The sequence below is a fragment of the Cephus cinctus genome, unplaced genomic scaffold (genome assembly GCF_000341935.2).
Source record: "Cephus cinctus unplaced genomic scaffold, Ccin1 Ccin1_scaffold0230, whole genome shotgun sequence".
Lineage (NCBI taxonomy): Eukaryota > Metazoa > Arthropoda > Insecta > Hymenoptera > Cephidae > Cephus > Cephus cinctus.
In genome coordinates this window covers 1,294,564-1,319,635 of record NW_014332946.1, presented here as the reverse complement: position 1 = coordinate 1,319,635, position 25,072 = coordinate 1,294,564, and the positions used below count along the sequence as shown (strand labels likewise).

General features: G+C 36.5%; 2 protein-coding genes and 1 long non-coding RNA gene across 16 annotated transcripts; 2 read left to right on the top strand and 1 right to left on the bottom strand.

The window, feature by feature from the left end:
* Positions 1–2,095: 2,095 nt before the first annotated feature.
* On the bottom strand, positions 2,096–10,011 carry LOC107265641 (ATP-binding cassette sub-family G member 1). 12 transcript variants are annotated; one of them, XM_025082934.1, is made up of 14 exons: positions 9,635–9,787; positions 9,131–9,564; positions 8,332–8,765; positions 7,817–7,875; positions 7,275–7,386; positions 6,923–7,043; positions 6,532–6,727; positions 6,038–6,183; positions 5,713–5,954; positions 5,395–5,621; positions 5,134–5,302; positions 4,911–5,011; positions 4,680–4,835; positions 2,096–4,140 (listed from the first exon to the last, which is right to left on the bottom strand). In XM_025082934.1, the coding sequence occupies exons 5-14, from the start codon at positions 7,327–7,329 to the stop codon at positions 3,787–3,789; spliced, it is 1,767 nt and encodes a 588-aa protein (XP_024938702.1). In that variant the 5' UTR covers positions 7,330–7,386; positions 7,817–7,875; positions 8,332–8,765; positions 9,131–9,564; positions 9,635–9,787; the 3' UTR covers positions 2,096–3,786. The 12 variants fall into 12 exon arrangements, with proteins under 12 accessions (XP_024938702.1, XP_015590801.1, XP_015590804.1 ...); XM_015735315.2 differs by lacking the exon at positions 7,817–7,875 and having other exon boundaries at positions 7,275–7,594; XM_015735318.2 differs by lacking the exon at positions 7,817–7,875 and having other exon boundaries at positions 7,275–7,455.
* On the top strand, positions 9,782–22,606 carry LOC107265644 (activating transcription factor of chaperone). 3 transcript variants are annotated; one of them, XM_015735329.1, is made up of 4 exons: positions 9,782–9,931; positions 11,106–11,429; positions 11,532–11,612; positions 21,125–22,606. In XM_015735329.1, the coding sequence occupies exons 2-4, from the start codon at positions 11,201–11,203 to the stop codon at positions 22,036–22,038; spliced, it is 1,224 nt and encodes a 407-aa protein (XP_015590815.1). In that variant the 5' UTR covers positions 9,782–9,931; positions 11,106–11,200; the 3' UTR covers positions 22,039–22,606. The 3 variants fall into 3 exon arrangements, with proteins under 3 accessions (XP_015590815.1, XP_015590816.1, XP_015590819.1); XM_015735330.1 differs by lacking the exon at positions 11,532–11,612; XM_015735333.2 differs by lacking the exons at positions 9,782–9,931; positions 11,106–11,429; positions 11,532–11,612 and adding an exon at positions 13,892–14,673.
* LOC107265648 lies at positions 16,867–20,239 on the top strand. Its single transcript, XR_001537257.2, has 2 exons — positions 16,867–18,890; positions 20,187–20,239. It is a non-coding gene; the product is annotated as an uncharacterized LOC107265648 (long non-coding RNA).
* Positions 22,607–25,072: the final 2,466 nt, after the last annotated feature.

The following is a 25,072-nucleotide window of genomic DNA, read 5'->3' as shown; positions in this document are numbered from 1 at the left end:
CGCTGCGCCCTGTACAGCCGGTTGCCTGTACTTGGCGCGAGACTCGACCAAGTCTCTTGATTTGATCAGAGCGTACCGCTCCGAGCGCCTGATTCCGTGAAATTCTTAAAATTCCATTCGATGTTCATATCTGCTGGGTCCCGTTGGTAAAAAGTGGAAACTCGCCTTGCGAATTTGAAAGGATTTTTACGAAATAAAAGTGAACGTTACGATAGAAACGTATATATCAACTGCGATCTGCTCTGATCGAAGGTCAATACACGAGTCTTTATTTCAAACTCAAAACTCTTGGCACTCAGCGCCGGAGTCTTTAAAAAGATTTTCCTACCGACATAGTTTTCAGCTAATCAAATGCGAATTCACAAGGAACAAGGGAAAAAGACTGTGAACTTATATTAGCCGTTTTTTACTGTCGCTGCTTCGAAGAAAGGGCCAACCGTCTCCATTACAATCGTTGACACTTGACGTGCTGGCGATTCGTTGTCATACGTTAGCGCCAGAGGGGCATGATAAGTGGCGCCACCTCTGAGACAACTAGTGAACTTTCGATAAAATACTTCCGAATATAATTCGAAAATCAGCTGTATCTCGGAGAGGGTTGGATTTAGGGTTTTTTCCTTGATATTTTAAAAGATCAGGTCAAACCGCGATAGGGCACTTTAGGATAGGGCACGATAGGATGGAATGGAAATAATGGCAGTGAAAATGGAGCATAGCCGAAAAGGGGTGTCAAAACATAAGGGTGAAGGAGGAGGAGAATGATGCAGTTCGGACGGAGGAGAGTAAGTGAGAGACGAACTCATTCGTACTCTGGGATATTCGCAGAGGGCAAAAGAATATCCACGTATAAGTGTTTCAACATAATTTATTCGACAAATACGATAATGATACAGTATATGAAGTGCAGATGTACATACATATATGGTTTGCGAAAGATTAGCAATAACAATTCCATTAGAGATATAGTAAATATATCATTGCAATATAATATCCCCGCGCAAAATGTCTCCGACAGAGGGTGACTTTATACTAGCAGGTGCTCAATAGCACCCGCACCTACCCCAAGTGAAGAAGACCCCCAAGCACAAGCACAAATAGGACTTTACCCAGAGTCAACGGACTACCCCTCCGACCTCCCCACCGACACATAGGATCGTCTCTACCCACACAAGTGCCCAAGGGTCAACGACATGTTGGAGCGTTTTTAGCAAAGCGAACAAATTAAACTAAATACGCGAGAGCTAGACACCTGGTTAGATTCACTATACGAAAGACCATGGCCGTAGATACCCTAAGGGGGCTCAAGTCCCCCGTCGAAAGACCCATAAGGTCCTGTTGCGGCCACAACTTGGGCCCGACCCACTGAGCAAGCTCAGCGGATGAGGCGGAAGGGCAACCCCCGACACCATGGTCTTTACGTGTAGCTGCACTAACAGGGTGACTACTCTTATATGACTACTTGAATTAATATGCTCGACCCGACCAAAGGAATGGGAAAAGTAAGAGAGAACAAAGCGAAACGAGAAGAAGGAAAAGAAGATAATAATAAAGAAGGGAAGAAGTAGAAAAGTAAGGAGTAGAGTTATAAAAGTAAAAAAGAAATAAGGAAAGTAGAAAATGAAAGATAAAGAAATAGGAGAAGTAAAGAAGAGAGAAATATAAAAAAAGAAGAAGGTTAGAGACGAATAAGGGGGGTGTCTCCAAGAGACCAGTATATAGGAGACCGGCTCGAGGAGGAATGAGCGCTCCGAGTCCGGGCACTGCCTCGATCGCTCCCCCCCACTCTTCGCCTGCTCCCACCCACCGAGTCCTGCGCGACGAATTTGCGCGCACACAATTTTTGGCAACTTCCAGTACTTCCAAATATGCTTAGCCAGAATTTCGAATTTCTAAGTGTTATTTTACTTTATTGATTTAATTAATTATTTTAATGTTCCAAACATCTAATTTATTAATATTTCAATTTGAACGTAACTTATTTTCGATATTCTACATTTTCAATTCAATTTTTATCTACTCCGTATATGCTGCGAGATTTTGATTTAGCCTCAATTTTATATTTTGAATAAATTTTGAAAGTAAATCAAGATCCAATAATATTTAGTGAAAAATGAGGTGCTACACGGATGTTTAGTTGGCACCGCACTTTCTTAAAAATGTCTTTAAGATGTTTCAACAGTTCTTGAGAAGTTCTGTAGTTCCCGGTCTCGTTCTAAGGGTGGCTGTAGGAACCAGCGTTGAGTAGCGGAGAACATCTGCTCGCCAAACTGCACGTTCGTGTTCACGTTTAGCTCGGTTACGACGGGATTCGCATTGTCAACGGAGGCGATGATCACAAAATCCTGCTCCCGGACTCGCCACTACGATTTAGCGCCATGATTTTGGTATCGCCTAAAACCGTAGTGTTGTGCATCTCCCTACTCATCTTTGTAGATGACGTCAAATTAACGCCAAATACGTCTAACTGGCATATATAACACGTATAGAATACGAATATGCACGTGTAGGACGTGCAAGTGTGGAATATATATATATGTATTTTTTATCACATTTTCTCACCAATCTGAAAATATCTAATATTCAATTTAGTCAAAATTTACATGAATTTCCTTTTATTTTTTTGAATCGTTTAATTGAAAAAACGAGCGTCCATTTATGAGATTTTGTTTCATTTTTCTTCCGCAGGCCTTTGTAAAACATTTTCTATTGAAACTTTATTTAAATTTTAGCAATGCCATATGAAATCTCAATCTTCGTTACCCCAAAAAAATCGTATTAAACTTCTCGATTAGATAATTATTAACTAGTTATAAGCGGTTAAAATTACAAAAGTCCAATTTGCACTCGTCTGATGATTAACGAGGATGAAAATACGTGTCGTGTTTAAGAGAAATTAATGACGTTTATACGTATGCGGAAAGAAGAATGTTTATCAAGAAGTTATTTATTTGATCTGCTGAGCAGTGTAGATTGTGTAACATTTCACATTTTTGTCATAAACAATAGGGCGTTTGCGTACTTTCTGTTCCTGTATTTGTACTGGGCAATCTCTCTTATTGTTTACTAACAGCTGTGTCCACGTAATATTAAAATTACGTGCGACATTTCCCATATGCTTTGGTTTATATAAATATTAACAAAAGAATTTGTCAATGCTCTAATATAATTAAATATACGAATAGCGTGCGTCACCGCTCTGCTATGTCATTAATATAAAATATAAAATTTATATAAGCCCTACTAATGCGTATCTTAATTATAAAATTTTACATCAATAGAACAGTGGCATATTGATCCATTAATGGTTCAGTGTCTGTTTTTAGATATTTAGTTCTGATGCTAAGAAAACACATTTTTGTCGTTGAAAAAATATATCAGGTTTAACATAACAGTAAAATATTTGCATAGATGATAACACCGTGGGATTTCGTACAAAAAAAATTGTGTGTATAGAAATAATCAATTATTGATGCTTTTCTGGCCATTTTCTGTTTTCAAATCCAAAAAACGACTGCAAAAGCGATCGCAAGAAAACACTCAGAAGCATTATCATTTAAAAAAATCACTGATGGATCTTAGGATAGGTATTGTAACAATAACAATACTATTATATGCTTATTATTATTATCATATATTATCCTTATAATATGAATAATTATCGCGCAAGTATTTTCAAACCGTGAAACTTGAAAATATATGAGCAGCGAGTTTCCAAAAATATTTCAATCAAGCTGATATCATTACTAGAATAAGTTCCAATGAATCAATTTGATTAATTAAATGCTGTTAAGTAAAGGATGAAAATCTATATCTTAATCCTATATAACAAAGGCCACGGAAGAAACACATGAGACCAACAAGTGATAACAGCTCGCTCCAAATCGATACAGTATCGATATCCAAATATCGAAGCAGCACTTTAGGATCATCAAAATGACAATAAATCTCAGTTTTAGGACATTCGAGTCGTTGACGGCCATAACCGAAAACTGCCAGAACCAGTCCTACTACGCCGCAGCGAATAAAACTCAATCTCATCAAGGCATTCATGTACCAGGGTATGTCTTTGGCAAAATCAAAACCATAAATGGCCAATCCGAGAAAAGGTGCAATTGCTGCTGGTCCGACCGCACATCCATTCTGTTAAACAAAAACATTAAAGAACATTATTTTTTTCTTAATACAAGTTTGAATTATGCATAGAAAATTATACCTATATGGGGTGTATTCCAAAATTTCCCTGACAGTAATTTCGGAACATGTCCATGGTAAATAAAAAAAAAAATTACACGAAAGACAATAATTATTGTTGTCAAAATTTCCAAAGATTTAATTTATACACTGAGCAGATAGTCACGCAGCAAAATATATTAGCACATATAATAGCACATTGATGCGATGATCCAGTTATACAGAAACTATTGCGAAATAACTATACAATTTTGTTCTTTCAAGGGCATTTTTGACAGCCAAGTATGACAATATGTTAATCAAATTACAGAGGTCACGTACTACTCCGTGACGTTACTTACATAAGTAGCCCATACATTATAGTCGAAATCATAAGTCACTACTGTATACGAGGATAATAATGTAATATTTGTATTCTATTTTTGGGATGAAAGGATTAACTTACTGCGTACAATGAGATAAGAAGGTTGGATGGAAAAAAGTTTTACCGTAATATTGAATACCGATCCGATGGCCAGGCCAATACCTTCTGCCACTAACGAAACAGCATTTCCAATTAATGAAAACATCGTGAACCGAATTCCTTCATGTGGTAGACCTGTCATGCCGTAAGCCAGTGAGACAAAAATCATATTTAGGAATATCTGAAAGATATGAAGGTTTTAGCATATTTGTATAATTGACATTTGACAGCTATAGATTATTTTCATGAAATCTACCTGCACTGGTAATTTTGAGACTGTTAGTGCAGCATAATATGGCGTTAAGTCATACCATCTATTAAAGTGTTCCTTTTTAACCAGTTTCACTTCCGTTGGAACTATAATAATTAGAAAAATCAATAATATTAATATCTTATTTTTTCCATTATTGTAAATATACTACATAGATATATAAACAGTTATTTAGCGTAAACTTAATTTCATTATTCATTAAACTCACAGACTAAGACCGGTACCATCAAATGAGTGTAGGCAAAGAAGATGATGACTCCGATGCAAAATTTCAAATGATTAAACATCTGGGAACCATCCTGTGCTCGATTATAAAATACAATACCTACAGCTAGACCGCATAAAAGATAATGGAACAGCTGTACCCATAATCCAGTCTACGGATAGCAAAAGAATAATAAAAAATGAATGTAACAAGTGTCAGAAGTAATTATCTGAAAATAAATGTATTCCATCTTTATAAATTTACCTTATTCCTAGAAATTTGTAAGAGCATTCGTCCAAGAAGAACGGTAAACTGATGCCATCCTGAATTAGGATAATCATAAAACTGTTCAAAATCTGGACATATCTGTTCAGAATCTATAATACTTTTTTTTTCTTCCCTTGTTTCGGATCCATCAATATCTCTTTTGCCATTTTCAATGGAATTCGATAGTAACTCAATATTGCTATCATCCTCCGTTATTTCAATGACTGCAGATCAAAATGCATAAATGATTACAACATAAAATTCTTGTAGCTTTTATAAAATGACTTATACATGTATCACAACTGAAATACATACTAAAATCTGCTGGATTATAATGGGTAGGACATGGTCGATTAACTTCCTCCAGAAAAGTTATCAAGGAATCTGGTTTTCCTTGATAAACACAACGTCCATGCGCCATTACATAAACTCTATCAAGTAGCTTAAAAAGAGATGCACTTGGTTGATGCAGAGTGCATATAACAGCACGACTTCCATCGTGCGCCAAGTCTCGTAGCAAACGTAACGTTTGTCCAGAAGATACTGTATCCAAACCACTATGCAAATAAAAATTATACTTTTAACTATTCGGTACTTCAATATTAATTGATGATATATCAATCTCTTATTCAGGACTCACCTAGTTGGTTCATCGAGAAAAAATGCAGGAGGATTGTTTACCAATTCCAATGCTATAGATAATCTTTTACGTTGACCCCCTGACAACGATTCTGTCCTTACATCTGCACATTCCGTAAGTCCAATTTTTGCCAAGACTTCTTCCACCTGTAAAATATAATTTTATATATGTATATGAAAACAAATCAACTGTGTTTTGAATCCGACTGTGTTTTGAATGTAAAATTAATTTTCGAGTTATCATCATAAATTGCTTCAACGTTATTGTGGAGTACAAAAACAACTCGTTTGAAGTTCTTGCACGTAGCTGTACGATGTTGCAAAAATGGTGAACCAATCTGGCGTAACTGGCTTTCTCTACAGTAGAAAATGCTTAATACCATCGTAGCTTCGTGTTATTGCAGTGAAATGAAAATCCGTAAATTTGGAATTGTCCACCCATTATAATTTTTTACTTCCAATCAAGTCATGCATAAAAGCGTTTCTTCCTAATACCGTCTGCTCGAAGGCTTTTTTAGTGGTTCTTGCAATGGCTGGAAGTTTCAAAGCAGCAGCGACCCTGATAGCCTCACGTGCAGTCAAAAAAGGCTGAAGAAGGTCCTCTTGCGTAATGTAACATCTGAGTCGACGGAATTCACGATTGTCGCGAAGCTTTCCGTTCACAAGAAGACGACCGGTGACGCCTAAGGTTCTGAAGAACGAAGAAGATTCATATTATTTTTTTAATGTACTGCCATTAGCATTGACAATATTAAATAGCACAAATCTCGCAGTCTTAAATATTCCACGATTAAGATTTGTGAGTGGAAATGAAAGTAAATGCACGCTTAGCTTAATCATTCGAATTCATGCATAGCAATTACTTATTAATGTGTTTTCATCACACCTGTAGCCGGAGACTGCGTGAAGCAGAGACGTTTTTCCAGCTCCGGAATGACCCATGATCACAGACAGTTCGCCATTTCGAAAATGACCCGTGACATCGTTGAGAATTTGACGGGAACGAACTTTAATGGAAAAAAAAAATAATAATAACTTAACATACAATTATCGTGATAATGAAAACTATTATTTATAAAGTAAAAACATATTTTTATGTTATTCATACGTTGGTAAAAAGATCGGAGTGATTTGACAATATTAACGAAACATTATTTTAAATTTTGTTATTTTGTAACGATCAATATTAAATATTAATTATTAATTACCATTAATCGTAATCGTTAAGGATCACTAACCTGAATGACCTCGGTCCCGTACTCTGTACGTCAGATTCTCGAATTCGATATTCATATTAAGTCCACAATTGTCTTTGGCTTCCAAGATGTGTTGGTGCTTTTATATATTCACCTTTTCAAGTAAAGTCAATGAATATCATTTGAATTTCTACAAGGGTTATCACAATATACTTTATAGCATCTGCGTACAGTGATAATATCAGATAATACAACGAAAAGTTTGATCATCACTTTCCGCTGACGTTTAATGCCATCATCGTGCAAGTCACGGTGATCGAAATTTCCACGGTAAAAAGAGTAAAGAAACTTTTGACGGAATACTAAAAACAAAATATTTGGAGCGCGGAAACACGATTAGAATGTTTTTCGACGCTCGATATAGTTTTTACAGTCAATTCAAAAATATCGGTCGAAAAAAGGTTTTTGGAAAAAAACAAATTTAATGATATATTTTTTAGTAAAAGAAGGAGAAAAAAATAATATTTTTTCTAGCCACACGTATCCGTTTCGTTTTCACGTAATTTTTCTATTATTCGTCCTACCTTGTGCATGAATTTTACATTGGAATTGTAGACAACTAAAAGCGAATATATCGTACAGCCTTTTGCGCACATGTAATAATACATAATAAGATTAGTCCCATATACGAATTCCCTTATGCAGTGCTAACGTTACAGCGGGTAAGTCTAAATTTTCAAACACGCAATATACCGTATTTACTATTGTGTCGAATTTAACACAAAAGACTGTCTCGGCGTTAATCAGACGACATCGAATACAACAACGGAAATGGTATATAGCATAAGTCGACGCACTGTAGATAAAAAAACTGGATGGTTCAGAAAATGCTTCCTGCCACTATCGCGAGAACAAAGAAGAGCAAAATCGAATAATCTTGCAAGAAATGAAATTGATCGAAAAACGTGGTCAACGAATTTTATCAGATTTTCATTCGTATTGACAATTTGTTCCTGCGCGATTTTTTTCCAAAATAAATTGCAGCGACGACTCAAAACATTTGTGTTATTTTTCACTTAAAAAGACAAAGACGTCTCACCCTATTTAAAATTATTAAAAAATTAGCGCCGCTTGAAAACCGCACAAGGAGTTATTTAAAGGAAATATATTTATAAGCACGTAAAACACCACGTAGTTTTCACGAATCGTCCGTCTTATTCTTCCCGCCGTAAGTAACTGACTCGCGTAACAAAATAGCAGTAAGCTAAGCCTCCTGAGGTAACCGAGTAGTATACTGTCGCTCAACTGTACGCTTCACAGAACGGGCACAGCTAGGCACAACGGCCACTGAACGGACAAACCATCACTGCGTTCATCCCGATTTCACGTCACAAAAGAGAGCACACCGTTACGTGGCTTCTCTTTGGCTTTGCCAACGACGGAATTATAAGAGAGCGTGACGGATGCTGGGGAGACGGTGAACCACAGGACGATTTAATAAGAGATAGTATAAAATGAGAAGGTCGGTGACGCCTAAAACAAAAACATTATATTTCCGAGGATGAACTGAGTAATATAAGTTAAAGACTTTTTTTTCTTTTTGAAAGGAATTTGTGAATATTTTGCATTTTTAATGAGTAATAAATTGCACGAAATGTTTGATAAATATTCTATTTTAACGGTACTGACAGCGAGAAAGTTATTAAGTATTTGATAAAAATGACAAACATTTGCGTGTGAAGATTGCTTTTTTGAGTAAAAGATATGATTAATGTCAAAAGTCATTGTAGGGTAAGAAACTGCAGAGTATAACTTTTATTTGAGAATAATTTGAAACACATAAGCGTACTATCTCTGTATATATATCGCACTGTAATTTGATACATCAAGCCACTCACATTACTTAAATTGATTGAAGATGCGACTTTTGTGATGCATCATTTTGTATAAGCGTCCGTCGCTTATCGGGACGTTCTCGGTCGGTAACGAAGTTCCCATCTCATAATTATCGACAGTTCAGCGCGATGAAAAGCGTACATTTTTAATAAGGTTGTAATAGCGCGCGATTGTCAAATAAGCGTCAACGTGCTTTTCGTTAATTCAACTGGTAGACAAATGCGCCGTTGAAATTTTTCACGTGTTTTAATAGTAACATGAAACGCACGTTGGTATCCATAAAACAGTCGTCCGTGCGTATAAAATTATATTAAAACTTGCAAAACAGGCTTCGTCTCATCCAGCGTATTTTTCCAAATGGGGTATACGACATTTCGTCATCAACGTTTTATTATTTATTTACGCGTGACAGAAACTCATAATATCGGCTATCACGCTGAGAATCAATTAACAATTATTTCCTTTCGAGATCATTGATATTATTAGAAAAGTTCTTTGTATTTTACCTTATTCTCCCGTCGCGATACAGCCCCATGATGATACGTGTGATTAGATCAACGAGGCACCCATCAATTACGGCCCTGGCAGGAATCCAAGTGCCCAGTTTAGTGGGGGTTTACTGGCTGGGTCACGTGACATAGCTTGCGGCATCTCACCAAACGAAATGTTCTCACTCTTCCTCCATGAAATCAGCAAAGCAGACGTATTTATTGTATCCTCGCTCTACGCCACGGTGAAGATGAGTTTCTAGTCGGAAAACGGCTTGCACACGCAAGTGTGCCAACGCAACAAATAATAATGGAGTAAGTAAATACACTCGGTGATTTTGAGGGGCTTTTATCGGCAAGTAAAGACAAACGCTCGCGGAGCTATCGATTCGGTTGTCGCAGGCGAATCGCCATCTTGGTTTCGTGGTTCACGTTACGGAACGTAGCGAGATATTGGCTAACTCAAATTTTTCTAATTTTCATTTTTCTTTACTTTAAGTGTTTTGAGTTCTGCTTGTCGTCGTGGTTTATCATTATGCTTTTTCCTGCTTTTCCTTTTACAATGACTCTGTACTTTAGACTTTACTGTACTGTGATGCTTTTCATGACGTCATTAATTATTGCATCATATAACACCAATAATCGTCATCTTCGCTAATTACGAGAACGAATTAATTCAAGAATCGTGTGGAATTGTCTGCTATCGATTTATACTTGAAACGCTGTGGATACGAAATGGAGAATTTTTATCAGAAAAAATACTCGAGGCCAATGACTTCGGTGTCACGATCTTCGCCTTGTGTAGAAAGTAGATCAGCGATCGATTTTTTGTGCCTTTTTCGTAAGAGAACATGGATAACTGTAATGAAGCGTTTGCTGAAAGAAATTGATATCTTGAATTTTTAATTAAAAAAAACTACTCGATATTAAGTCATCTATCGATTTAAATGTAGAGAGTATTTCCCGCCAAATTTTACCGTAAATTAAAAAACTTTACACTTTGTGTATTATAATTTAAAAATATGCTAAGTTAGATGCGATGAGTATATTATTTGTTAAATACTTGCAATGGATAATTTTTATCAAAAAAAAGGTGACATTTGTGATAACATTTTGTATAACGATTGCTATACGTATATCCAATGCATGATTATGTTTAACGCAAATTGCTACAGAAGGTCGGTATTGCGCAATATTTCCTGATACGGACAATTTTTAAGTTTTATTAAACAATTTTTATTTGTAATCATTTGATTTCGCAATTTAGTTCCAGAACCGGAAAACTTTCTGTTATAAAATCTTGCATGTCAGATTAAAAACCACGTAACAAAAAATGGTCAATTCACAAATTGAAAAATATTCAATGTAATAAATATTATTACCCGATTATATTTACGTTACAAAAAATATATAATTTCGCTTAATAACAAATACCTACAAAACGCGAAACAATGTCTAATGCACAATTTTTTCTCTTTATTTTTTTCAGGGCCAAAATGGCGCTCATTTCGAGCTACGTCGCTACGACGACACAAATTTCTTTTAACCAATTTTTAACACAATTTTATTGGACTCGCATCAACAATGTCATCCAATCAGGACCAAAAGATGTGGACGTGGAAGGTCGAGCCTATTTCCCCTAGTGGGACGCCGCCACCGGACACCAATGACGACGAATGGCTTTCTTTTGAATATGAGACACCTGTAGATACACCTAGCAATGCTACTGAACAACATATGTACGATGATCATCCGACAAGAGCACAAGTGGCTACAAAACTTTTAGAGGAACTAGACGAATGGATTAAAGAAGGTAATTGACATATAAATATTAATTATTTCCTCACTCTTAACCACTAAATCTCGTAATCTGTGTATTAATGTGGAGTGACAAGTATCTTCTTTTTGTTTGAAGTAATTTTTAGGCAGTACGAGGAACGTCTTTTTCTAACAGGAAGTTGGGGTAGCTGTAGTAAGAGGATCCTATGGAGGGATGGTAATTGATTTAGACAAAATGGACACTTTATTAAAATCGATATCAAATATTAATTATTAATTCCTTCGAGAAGGTCGATCGCATCTGCGCACAGGCAAGGAATATTTCCACAAAAGATTTTCCACGTGTCAAGGTTACTTTATTAAATTAACCTTTAATATCGTGATCATTCTAATAAAAATCAATCACTGTCTCTCCTGGTATGACACTCACAGTAAATTCTTGAAATCGATTAACAATATTACTAATTTTTATTATGCTGCAGTCTATAGTTTTAAGAACTTGCCATACATATTCAAAACTCCAATTGAGAATTCACAGTACCTAAAACGCTGTTACACGATAATAGTAAATATGTAAATTCGCTGAAAAAAAGATACGTTACAACACAAAACTATTTTCCTGACTAACAGATCTAATACGATGAACAAAAAATGGAAATGCACGTGTCGTTCCGGTGAATTAGGCTATCAGGAACAAACGGATAGAAGAAAAAGTAAAGAAAAAAAAATAATATCAAGGTTCCGTCAATTTGTAAGAAGCGATAAGAAAATCGATTGGATATCGGAATTGCAATCTGCTTGATATTCGCAAAGACTCACTCAATCCACGAAGATACACTTAATATCCCTAAGTGCTATTCCAATATTTTCATTTCTGACAGAAATTTGTCGAGCCGAAAAACGACAAGTATAAAAGCCTTGTCGTGGCATATATAATACAATAGAGTTCAATATGTGCGTAAAGAAATTATATCCTGTAAAAGGATCATCGCAGATTTCTTTTATCAAAAGGAATTCTTTAAAATCTATATTTAGAGTTGCAATGATTATGTCTCATCCACAGTAAAATTATCTATTTTCATGTCGCTTGTGCGTTCGATGACCTCAGTTCATTTTATATCCGTTCCTACGTTGTATCTAGAGATGAATGCGAACGTCAATGCTTTAAGGTTACGCGTATGGATATATTCGAAGGAGAAGGTAATTGGTAACCTTCATCAGATTAACATACGCGTGTCCAAAGATTCGAAAGGCATACTTGATAATGTTTGTCACATGCTGTCGGAATAGTACCAACGTGTTTGGCAGTATTGAAGTAGTTTATTCGCATGACGTAGGAAGGGGAAATGCGAAGGACTTCTATGCTAGAAAATTACCTGTTTGATCCAAGGAAAAGTTGTGTCTAAAGGACTACAGGTTGATTCAGTAGAAGTTTACTAATAGGAATTGACAGCTGGAAAGAGATTGCTAAAAGAGAAAGAATAACAATTTTTCTCAATTGACAAGTATGACAAGCATAGGAAATTTGATGCCATGACAATGCCAAATAACGCATGGTCCAAGGACTATCATATTAATCTGACACGTTTAATCTGAATAGACCTGTATAACATATATAACGTGTAACTAACTACTACTAACTAAGGTGTAATATTCATAAAATTTAATTGCATGAGAATTGCAAAACAAGAAAATACCTTGAGATAATTAAACTAGCTTTCCCTATTTACTGTTTGAAAAAAAAAACAAATTTAATAGCACCAAGAAACTGATAGTTACTCTAACAATTTATGATAAATACGAACATATTACAAGAATCAGATTTTACCCTAATTTAGAAAAAGATGGTCTTCGTGCAAAAGGTATTTATAAAATTTACCAAAAGAATTCCATAAACAATAGTTGTAAACGTAGTGCCATTAGTTTCTAACAGCCAATTCCGATCTTTTCTTGGTTTCAATCCCTTCGGTATCGAGAATGCACGTTGCAAACGTCTAAATAGTATTAACGACGTGCTTTATGAACGGTAGAGAATTTTTTCCAAATCTTTTTTATTCCACTAAAAAAGAGAGTGGAACAAACTGGTTAACCTCTAGGACAAGCATGTCTACCCGCAAACCTAGCGGCAGAGACATAAGCAAAGTAGGTACGGCCGCCTGCAAAGTATAACGCTGTAGGAGTAGAACCATTAGGAGTAAAAAAACAGTGGCTAGAGAGAGGGGGAGGCTTAGCTCGAAGGCATGGTAACAGAAAGTATCGGCCAATGGTAGTGGAAGTGGTTTGTGTTATATCGAAAGCAAAGTGAGAGAGCTGCACAATGTGTGTAAAGAAGGGGGAAGTCCAAAGAGATAAGCGCCAGCCAAATCCCTGCTGGTCTGGAGACACCGAGAAACGCTACACTGCTACACGATATACCATTACCAGATCCCACTTCTCCTTTTCCACGGTTGGCGCTTCGTATGCCACTACAGTATATTCCCCGCCGACGACTTAGATAGTGCGTCAGTCAGTCGGTAATAGTCCAGAGTCCCGTAGTGCAGTTCTGATACTGTTCGACATCACGTATCCCTAGAATCGTATAAATATTTGCAGCTTCTACCATAACGGATTATGCATAAATAACATAAAGTGGTAATAATTCGAATCTACGCAGTGAAATTGGTTGAATCGAGAGTGAACAGATATCTGTAACCGTTCTTGCTATTTTCAAGCACGCCTAGTGTTCAGTCTGGATATAGATTTCGTCGAGGATTGTTATCTAGATTTTATTTGTGCCTGTGTCTCGCGTATACACGAGGGTATGACGGTTATACCATAATTGAAAATCCGTTTTATGGAATTGCCTGTTTTCGTGAGGTTATAAAGGCCCGAGTTTCGTGTCTGGTGATACTGGCATCTTCAAAGGTGACACAAGTGATCGATCCAGCGTCTCGATGTTGGAGCGTGCTAATGTTGTATAATAGCATGCAGTTCGCCTATCGTTACACGTGGAACCGAGAGATCATTGTTGCATCACAAAAACTAGTGAAAAGACGTTGAATCACAATAGCGAATCGAAGGACTTAATCGTAACGCGCGTCGCTGCTAAAACAAGCCCGTCTTCTCCAAATAGGACGATACAACATCCATTGACGCTATTCAACAACGCAGGATCTTCTCATACAACACTCTTCTGCATCCTTTCCCTATCCTTTGCTTGGTTACCTTCGATCATCCTTTCCCATAAGAAACTGTTTTACGCTTCGCACTAGGAATGATGGCTGCTCTCTGTTATGGCGGTACGTTTATGATACAACTGTTAACGACAGATACAACTTCTCATTGCGTATGGTAAAATAGGTTATCGTGAATAGTGTTTTGGATAGAGATCCAGGAATTTGGAAAATTATTAACCGTCGCTTTGTGAAAATATGGATTTGTCGCGCTCAGGCATGTGACAATAGTGCGTTGGCATTTTTATATTTTTCTTGCTTTTAAAAGTAACACCTAAGTTAGGTTAGATCGACGGTGGGCTATACTCTACATAAGAATTTCATAGTTTTTGGCTACAAGATCCGCGTGGAAGGTCGAGCGGATACGAGCTTAACCGGTATCGGAGAATGGCGGACGCAGTCGTTGTGATTGTTGTTATGTTTCGTTTTTTCTCTTTCTTCTCAGCTTGCTTTTTTTCTTATTTCTTACGATCGTTTCTTCGCGAAACACGTTTAATCTACATCGGACGCGCGACGAAGATAACTGCTAGTCGGAATATTTTGTTTCTCTTTCTTCGTTGCATATTCTCTTGCCAATTTATGTACAACATCGTACTGCTGGGTTTCTCGATGAAGCTGTATGAATTATCGCACTTCACTGTTATGTCTGTTGCGCGCCAGGAAAGCGCCAGCCGCGTGAAGTTGGCTCCACTTGCAATTCACAAATGCCAAGGTCTTAAGAGTGCCGTCAGATGGAGCGTACTTAGCGCCGCGTATTTCTCGCAGCCAATTGCGAAGCCTCAATTTCGTTCTATTATCCACCGGAAAACTAACAACAATATGTAATTTATTGGCGCAAATTACGCGGGCAGACTAATTGTAAGTACGCTTCACGGGAAATCAGGCTTAAACCTTCCTGCGTCACAATGTATCTCCTGTGAATCCCCCGGAAGGCACACGTGGGATTGTTAATCTCACGTGATTTTATAAAATTTCAAAAAATGCGAAGTTTATATCAGGCTGCACTTGTCAGTTTTTATTACGTACTGCGAAATTTTTGAATTCTTCTAAACGTGAAAAATTGAAGGTGTCTGGTCAAGGCTATCGAACCTACCAATAATCCCGTGACCACTGTCAAGATAATGTCTAATACTCTAATGTACTTTAAAACAAAAACACAAAAATCTAGATGGCATTGTGGAGACAGACTATTTTAAGCCGGCCAGGATAAGATATTTCAAAGACTTGTAGATACAAAAGTTATTGGAAAAAAACATAAGGTAGGTATCGTCAGGCCAGAAGCAGTGCTTCAGATATTACATTAATCATTGTAGCGATAGTCGATAAAAGGTCTTGAGACATTTCTTTCTCTTTTTTTTTTGTTTTCGTTGAAATAACATATTTCAAAATTCTAATCCAATGGAATTTAAATGCATCCGTAACTATCGTTCGTTTCGATATAATCAGAATATTTCAAAAATTCGAGAGACTTCGCTATCCAATCCTAGAAATACGTGACGAATAGTTTTCTTACTATTGTCAATGAATACAAATCATTAGGTGACGAAAAGTTAATGATCAATTTATTGACCAATCGATTTACATGCATAACCTAACCTATCCGAATTTCAATAGGCAAACGATCAAATACAGTACTCAATCCATTGAATGAGAAATATAAAAGTCAGTCTTGAAATTTTAAAGGAAAAAGACGATGACTTATCTCCGTGCTGGAATATGATTATTCCGTTCACTGTAAGAACGTCACGTCCACGGATGATGACTCGAGTATCATCAGACCGCTTGTTCTAGAACAGTAGAAATATCAATTAGTTATATGGGTACTCAGTAACGATAAGAAATAAAAAAAATTTAGAAAAAATGTTTCAATTCCCATCCAACGCGTAATATTGAATTATTTTAAATCCAATAGAATCGTACAAGATGTATAAAATGGCGTAGCAGTCAGGTAGCAACAGTGAACATATGTTTACCTCGGAATTACATATATCGCTCTACCCTGTAGATACAAGTTGACTGCCGATGCAGAATACTGGCTTATCTAACCTCTTGCCCTCGGCATTTAAATAAAGATATGTTAGGAAGCGTCAAAGGAGAGTCGTGGCGGGAGCGAAGTTTCTTATGAAAAGTAGGTCAGGGCCGGTAATTCCGAATATAGAAATTCGTGCGTATCGGTGCACGGGGATCTGCGAGTGTCGCGAAATAAAAGCAAACGGAAACGCAAATATCTTACAGCGCTATAAAATTTTTACAAGGACACGCCGATCGTAAATTGATATTAATTCGACTCCATTGGGGGTACTTGCGACATCAATTTAATCGACGGGGAATAGAAAGTTTATTCGCTTATACATAAATAAAGGGACAACATATTCTCTGCGTTGGTCTTGTTTGTTCATCTTACTTTTTGTACATTTCTTCGCTTCCTCTTTTTTTTTTTTTTTTTTTTTTTAATAATTTTTTCTTATACGCGTCTATACAATTCTTTATCAGGATGGAAGTTTCTAGATTGTTGAGTAATCTTTTTTTCTTCTTTTTATTAAAATCAGCATTCCTTTCAAGAATTGGTCTTTTGAAATACAGGAACAGTACTTGCGTTGACTTTTTGTATTTTGATTTAAAAAAAAACACCTTATCACACGTCGCGATACGTAACGCAATAGTGTTACGAGATATTTTCTTTTTCCAAGAAGTCTAACGTTGTTCTTGACTATCGGTCGGTCATGTTTATTAATAAATTTTGAAATAATATAATTTGCGATTTTTTTTCAACAATCTGGTAATCACCTACGATCACGATGCACGTGAAATTGAATGTACTTAAATCGAGTTAAGAAAATAAATTACGAAAATTTGGAATTTTAATTATTTCCTGTACAGCATCGCTCCTTCGGATTTTAGTATTTGCGCGGATTCCGACGTGAGTTTGCGGCGAAGAAACCTGTTTGGTTCGTATTAGCATAACCAGTGTTAGGCTTGTCGTTGTGATACGAGAATGTATGAGACTGATAGAGACTTATAAAAGCGTATACGTATAGCATATTCAAAGAAATTTCAAAAATAAATCATTATCACCTGACAATCTGTGCAATTTGTGTTTATTTTCAAAATTGAAAAACACGACAAAGTTATATTTTAGTATTTTTAAAACAAATTGTTTATTATAGCCGTTATTAAACTTTCTACCCGGCAGCTGAAATCTTATCGTGGCCGCCTTGATTAGATATTCAAAGTTTTCGGTTTTATCGGCTTTCTACTTCCCCGTTGGGCTGTGGCGTCAAGCAACGACGATTCCCTCGTGCCAATATCACCAAACGGGTGCGACCGGCGAGAAATTCTTTCACGATAGTGAAAAACGCCGACATTTAACGTTATCGTGTTGACATAACCTAAATAATTTCGGATTATTATATTGAACATGTACGTAATTTTTTTTCCCTACATTCAATTAAGATTCGACGAGATTATCGATACAAGCGAAAAATTTTGCTTTCGATTGTCATTAAATATTTTTTAAAAATGATCACGCTCCAAGAAAACCAATAAACCGTAACCAATAAATAATCGCTATCAATTAAACGCATTCCTTTGGTGAAAGTTTCTTTGCCTTGTACGATCGTCTCTTTTTTTTCTCATGTTATCCGTGCTCCTACGATCATTGTCATTTACATTTTGCGTCATCTGCGCGTAACTTCTGACGCGCGGCTTCGAATCGCATTCAGTGTGAACATAGGAAATTGTCAGATCGCATTATACACCGTGGAGAAGATATACGGCAAAGGTGGGAATAATCGATGCTCGATCGGTAATAAGATTTTATCGCTATAAACGAGTCGTGGAAAGATTTTTTGTTACAAAAAATTTGTTTCAACCTTCAATTTTGTCACCACCCAAAACCGCTGCTACTTTATTGTATCAGATTGTAAAATTAATTGAAAGAGAAAAAGTTCGAGGTCAACGTTATCGTTAATCGTGTTTGCGATAGAGATTTATACGTTTCAAGGTCTGCAAGGTATCCGATCCACTGTAAACAGCACAGTGATTCATAATTGATTTGAATGAAGTGTCGCAAATGATTTCGCATCGCACGTGTTACTGAGATTTGTTCAATCAGAGACAGTTAAGGCGCAGGATGTTAGAAGTCTGAAGTTAGCAGCAGTTGCTATACAGCGTGCAGCCTACAAGGGTTCATTGAGCAAGATAGATTTTTCTGTAAAAACAAAAACAAAAGTTTACCAAAAAAAAGTTTTCTCAGACAATCTTAGACGAGGCTGTTATCGCTGGTGAGAATTTTGGTTTTTTATAAAAAAAATTTTTTACTTTTCCCTTCTCGATAAGACCGAAACTGTAATCGACAGTCGCATCCGTTGGGAACAAAACGTGCTGAACTTTTGTACGAGTCGGTTTATTCGTTGAAAAAGCAACGAATATTTTTATCGGGACCCACCGATGTCGAAACTATACAAATATCTTACAGACTGAGTATATATGAATGACAATACGTAAGAATTAAACATGGGAAATTAATAGACGAAATTCACGTTATCGATGTCACGTATTGTTTCAGGTTGCCGGGATGTCGCGGATTTTTTTATCGATACGTCTAACCATTGTATTTAGCGTTTGTCTGTGCAAACGTGTACATTTCGCTCCACTTAACTGGTCTTGTTGAATTTATCCTAATTTTTATCTTCGTTCACGTTATTATCTTCAAGAGTACAAAGTCTTTTATTAAATGCGTAGAAATGTTACCTATAAGCTATGTATTTTCTTTCAAAGAGATACTTCGGGACACGAAAAATCAAGGGACGTTCACAATAGCAAGCTAATGTTTTTTTTTTTTTTCAAACTACTACCTCGGGAAATGACCTAACCTAACGAAACGTTTCTAAGCCCATCACAAACATTGGATGCCTAACATTGAAAAAAATATAAATAAATTTGGTGAGACTTTATTTTCGCTTTATGGTCCTCAAAACAGTCATTACGCTGGAAAATCTTTGAGGACAGTCCCTAAAACTATCCTCAAAATAGCGACTTCGTAAATGATATCGTCCCCAAAGTATCCCCTAGCAACATATATAGCATATACATATATATATTTCATGTGTTATCGGTCTTTCGTAACATTCCAAAATAACACGCGTCACGGATGGCTAACGACTTCATGTTGACTTGCCGGCAAAGCGAATAGCGTTCGGAGTGGGGGAACCTCGTTAAATACTATTCTTTATGAGAAAAAATAAGAAAACGAGTTTCTCGTTTTCCTAGTTATTATTGCGCGCGTCCATGAGATTACATTTACATGGACTATTTGCCACACCCTGTAGCTGACGATAAGATGATCGAGGGGCGAAGGAAAATATGGACGAGAGCAAAAAAAATGTTACGGAAAGAATTGTTAGCTCATCGATATTTTCCTTGAAGTTACAGGTATAATTAATGATCATTGTTTATACCTTGTCGTTAAAAATTATTTATCTGGCGTCGGTCTATATTCACCCTATGCGTATGGCTGCTGCTCGAGCCATTCAGATTTTTTAAGATAAAAATGATTGTTTCTTTTTTCTTTGTCACAGAATTGAAAGTTGTCGTGGCGCCAATTGGAATGGCAAGTTGTATAAGAAAAAAAGAAAAAGAAAGAAAAATGTAATGGAAGCTTGAAGGCAGTCGACAAAATCCATCATTGTTAGAACTGGTGTAGGAGTAAATTAGCGTGACGGGAAACCAATGGCAGAGGAATTCTAAGAGTATTGATATCGATAGATTATATAGATATATTGCCTTTATATCTTTGCACGTTACATTACGTAAGAAGAAGGGATAAACAATATTTGTTCATTCTTTTCTATGGAATTTATACTGCAAAATGAATAATTCTAGTGTTTAATAATAATTCAATTATCCTTGAAGCAACATCAGTACGTAATACCTTTATTGATCCAATAATCAGAATGTTTTCTTATGAAACCATTTTTCTTATTTTAATCGAGTATTATTAATATATGGTTTTGGATTGCTGGTTTCGTTTGACACTATAAATTTCACTATCTGATAATTCTACTGAAGAATTAATTGGTGAGAGGAGATTGAGAAGTATTATTGTTATTATACCCTAGTATAAAAGTAGAGTGATTAGTAAAGGACAAGCATTTTATATTATATTGGGATTAAAGTCCAGCATACAGTCATTCTGTTGAGACTTGGCCAGAAGTATACGAGGAGATCTACCATCTACTTGTACAAAGAGAAATGAAAAGATAATAAAAAGTAAGATAACTTTATATAAACGTGCATCAATATCGTTCTAAATAATCACTGAATACTATTATGTATAAATAGAAAAGACAGATAAGACGAACAAACGTTACAAAAGTCATGCTTTGCCAGAATATCAGCTCTGGCGTAGCAGCTCAGAAAGATTTCTTTGTTCGTCCTTAAGAAAAGCAAAAGTTAAGGAAAAGCATGTAAAATTTTAGTCCGACCAACTAAAACTCATATTCTCTCTTGTTCGCAGAACCCTTTTCGAATTGGTTGGAGCAGAAAATAGAAATTCCAATATTCGACGAGCTACCAGCCCCAGAATGTGTCCAGAACCGTGGGATGATTTATCCCGAGTTGGTGAAGGAGCCACAGCATCAGCAGCAGGATACCACCCAGACGCTATTGCAAGAATTCGAAAGCGTCCTGGGAGACGTCGAAGCATGTCATCAGATAACTCCTCCAATCGGTTCATCAACATTAACACCACCGCAGTCACCACCTCCATTGAAAATTCCACCAACTGGTACACAGCTGTTAGTAACCCTACAGCCTCTCGAACCAATGCCAATGCCCATGATCACGCAGCAATCAAACTACCATACAATGACAGTTCCTGTAACAAAACAAGCGTCCTTCCTGGGACAATTCCCCGCGTCCCAGGCCAAGCTAATGTTCCCTGTTGAACAGTGGAACCCGGAGAACGTCTCTTTGGAGCCTCTTGGAGGAGACGTGGCACGTGAATTGGCAGCTGTTGATGAGTACGTACGTTCGTGCGCAGAAGATATACCACCAGCGAGCCCTTGCACCAGCTCCGGTGGCAGTTACATGTCATCGGAGGATTCTGTCGATGATCCTGATTGGACTCCAGAAAGCGTACCCATCGCTGAGACATCGCGGCCGGGACCTTCCTCTAAGAGTCGTCGCAAGCCTTATTCTCGACCGAACGTTGAGGATAAAAAAGTGCGCAAGAAGGAACAGAACAAGAACGCAGCGACGCGTTACAGGCAAAAGAAGAAACTGGAAGTCGAGGAAATACTTGGCGAGGAACGCGAACTCGCCGATCACAATGAAAAGTTGGAAAATCAGGTTAAAGATCTGCAGCGTGAGATAGGGTATCTGAAAGGTCTCATGAGGGACCTTTTCAAGGCGAAGGGTCTTATGAAATAATCCATTCGTTCAAATTAATCTTGTAACTTTTATAAATGTATCTTTATTTTTTTACTTTAATCAGTCTAATTCGTAGTCTTTTGACTTCTTAGCGTATATACATGTATATACCATAGGTAAATAATTATATACACATATATATGTATCACTGTATCGATCAGAGTGTACTGTAGCGATAACAGTTTTATTTTATACTTTCTTTTATTTTTATGAAGTGTAGCCACTTTAAATCACCAATTCTCGACTTGTCGTACATCATGTGGTTATTTGGTATTCTATCTGCCTACCACGTCACTAATTTTTAACATCTAACAAATCTTTATACATTGCTCCACGATGAACAGTTTTAAGAGAAACGTCACTAAGGACAAATTATCGTTTAGACGGGGCAGTCCTATGATGTGCTTCAATGTGCGGAAAATCTGCTGCTCCTGAAAAACTTTAAGATTCTATGACGCTTCTCCTTAACGCAGCGAGTCCTTTTGTCCTAAAATTCTTTTAATCAACGAATTATATTTTCTTACAGAAAATGTATTCGAAACTGAAATAAACGGTTATTCGGTAGAAACAAATGTTTATTACTTAAACTTGAACCTCACTGTCGTTAAATGATACACGGTAGAAAATTAATTAGCAATTAAGTAATTGATATATGTATATTGCAATCCCTACACCATTTTATGGTGTTGAATCGAAATTTGCATATATTGTAAGAAAATTTATTGTCTCAAAGCGTTTCTTTTTCCGTTACCAACTATGCTATAATTAAAGCAGCTGATTTGCTTGATACGAGTTCAAAGGACGTGGTGACAAGATCTTCAGGCAGCAGTATAATGAAATAACGGAAATTCTGCAATTTCCTGTGTATTGCTATTAATTCTATTTTATGCGTAAAGCAACGTTTAGTCCGGCGAATACGCCTGTGGATAGGCAACGAGGTGCACACGAGTAATAGGTATACTTTACAATAGCGGTATTAATACAGTATCTTAAAGATCTTAGAAGTACACCAGACTGTTAGTACGTCTCTTGAAAATCACAATAAGGTACACTTATTGTACAGCTGTACAGCCTAACAACAGCTGCACTTATTAAATAATGTCAAGTACCGTACGTTGTATAGGAAAAATTGTATGAGGTCTATAAATTCGGATTAGTCTATTGGCAGGCGCTACGGTCTGTAGTTATCTTGTTGCGGAATAGAAAATTGATAATCATTGCAGTAGAAACATAAATTACTGAAATAATTAACTTTTTCATTGATTTCCATCAAAGGTATCTACGCTCAATTATTTATCTAATGTATACCAGGCATAAATTGTTTAGGAAAATCAACATTTGTTACGCTTTCCGAGCTAGGAATTTTTCTATCATATCTAAAACCTAGCTGGTCTTTCGATTATTATATATTTTTTATCACGTCGAACGAATCATAGTAAACAAAGTAAAAACTTAACGAGCGTCATTCCGATACTTTTAATTAAATTACTCTTACCGGAATTCTCTGGGAAGTAACATTCTCTTGTAATACCCGTATACCTACGCATTTATGAAAACGTTTAACAGTCATTGTGTACATGGGTACAATTAATTTGTCAGTCTCGAAAAATTCAATCCCACGGTGTAATTCTATTGAATTACGAATATTGCACAATGCGACAGGCGACACGCAAAATAAATTTTCATGTCATTCACTATTGGAAGTTCGAGCAAGTCACGAACTATGCGTGCATGAGATGCACCTGAAACAAAAACCAAATAAGAATTCAAATACATTGAGACTCCATTTTGAATTGTCAATATATATATCGAATTTCCTCTAATTAATATTCACATTTTTTAATCAGCAGGATCATCAATTACCAAAGATCAATAATCGACTTCTCCGTGAAAACAAATGTGAAAGCACCCTTGACTTCGTTAGTGATACCTCGAATAGCTCAGATGTGAAAGCACCCTAAGTATCATGTTTATGGAAGTTTCTCTTGATATTAATCTGACTCTCTTTGCTTGTCGCTTGCAAGGCTAGCTTCTTGCTCTTTCTTGATTGTTGCTGGAAAAATGAAGCCTCGTAACTGTACGAAAAGAACAGTTACCCTCATGGCACGACTGTAGTACCATAATACGGTAAGTATAGACTGTCACGCGTTAGATTATTTTTGTTATTACGTTAAGAATTATCGAATAAAATAAAGATGTCAACTTATGATCTTTCTGTTACAATTAAATATCATATTTTTATAATTTTCTTTTGTATCACCCATATACTTGGATTTGAGATTCTTGTATACGGCAGAATGGTACAATAATTGTGCCTTTGAGATTTACTGTACTTTTGTACCTCGCAGCGATACTGCAAACAGATAACGTAAGATCTTTGACAAATTGCACATCCGTCGAGTCGTAAACCGTGACTCTCCTGACAATTTCTAGTACGCGAATCATAAAGATTACAATGCGCCATTATACAATTATTAATGTGCATACACATATAACACGTCTGTCTTAAATATCATCCACAGTGAAACAGTCCGTATGAAAAAAAAAAGAGAAAAGAGAAGGGATCATAGTATAATGATCAAATTTATCATAAATACAGTCTATTACGTTAACAAAAAATACATCCTTGTTAGGTCCGTCGATCCACGCTACAGATTTTTACAATGCCGTAAAAGATTCCCAAAAATACAAATTATACGTATATTTGTATCCAATAATCCATCACACAAGATTTCAACAAAAACAATAAGAAAAAACTAATGCAAGGATAATTAAATTTATTAATCCCGTGCTTTAAACTATGTAAGATAACCTATAAAAAAGTGACTATACATTGTACAACAGTATGCATACCTATGTATATCTGTATGGATCCCGCATCCATAAGAAGGCAAAGAACAGAGGAGGGATTCGTACAAGTGCACGTACTGGTTACAAATCGGGATGAGGTGTTCCCCACCTGCCGTTAAACTCAAGAAGGCAAGAGTACTCTCCTCACAGGAACCGTAGTGTAACTAATGCACCTTTCGCCTTG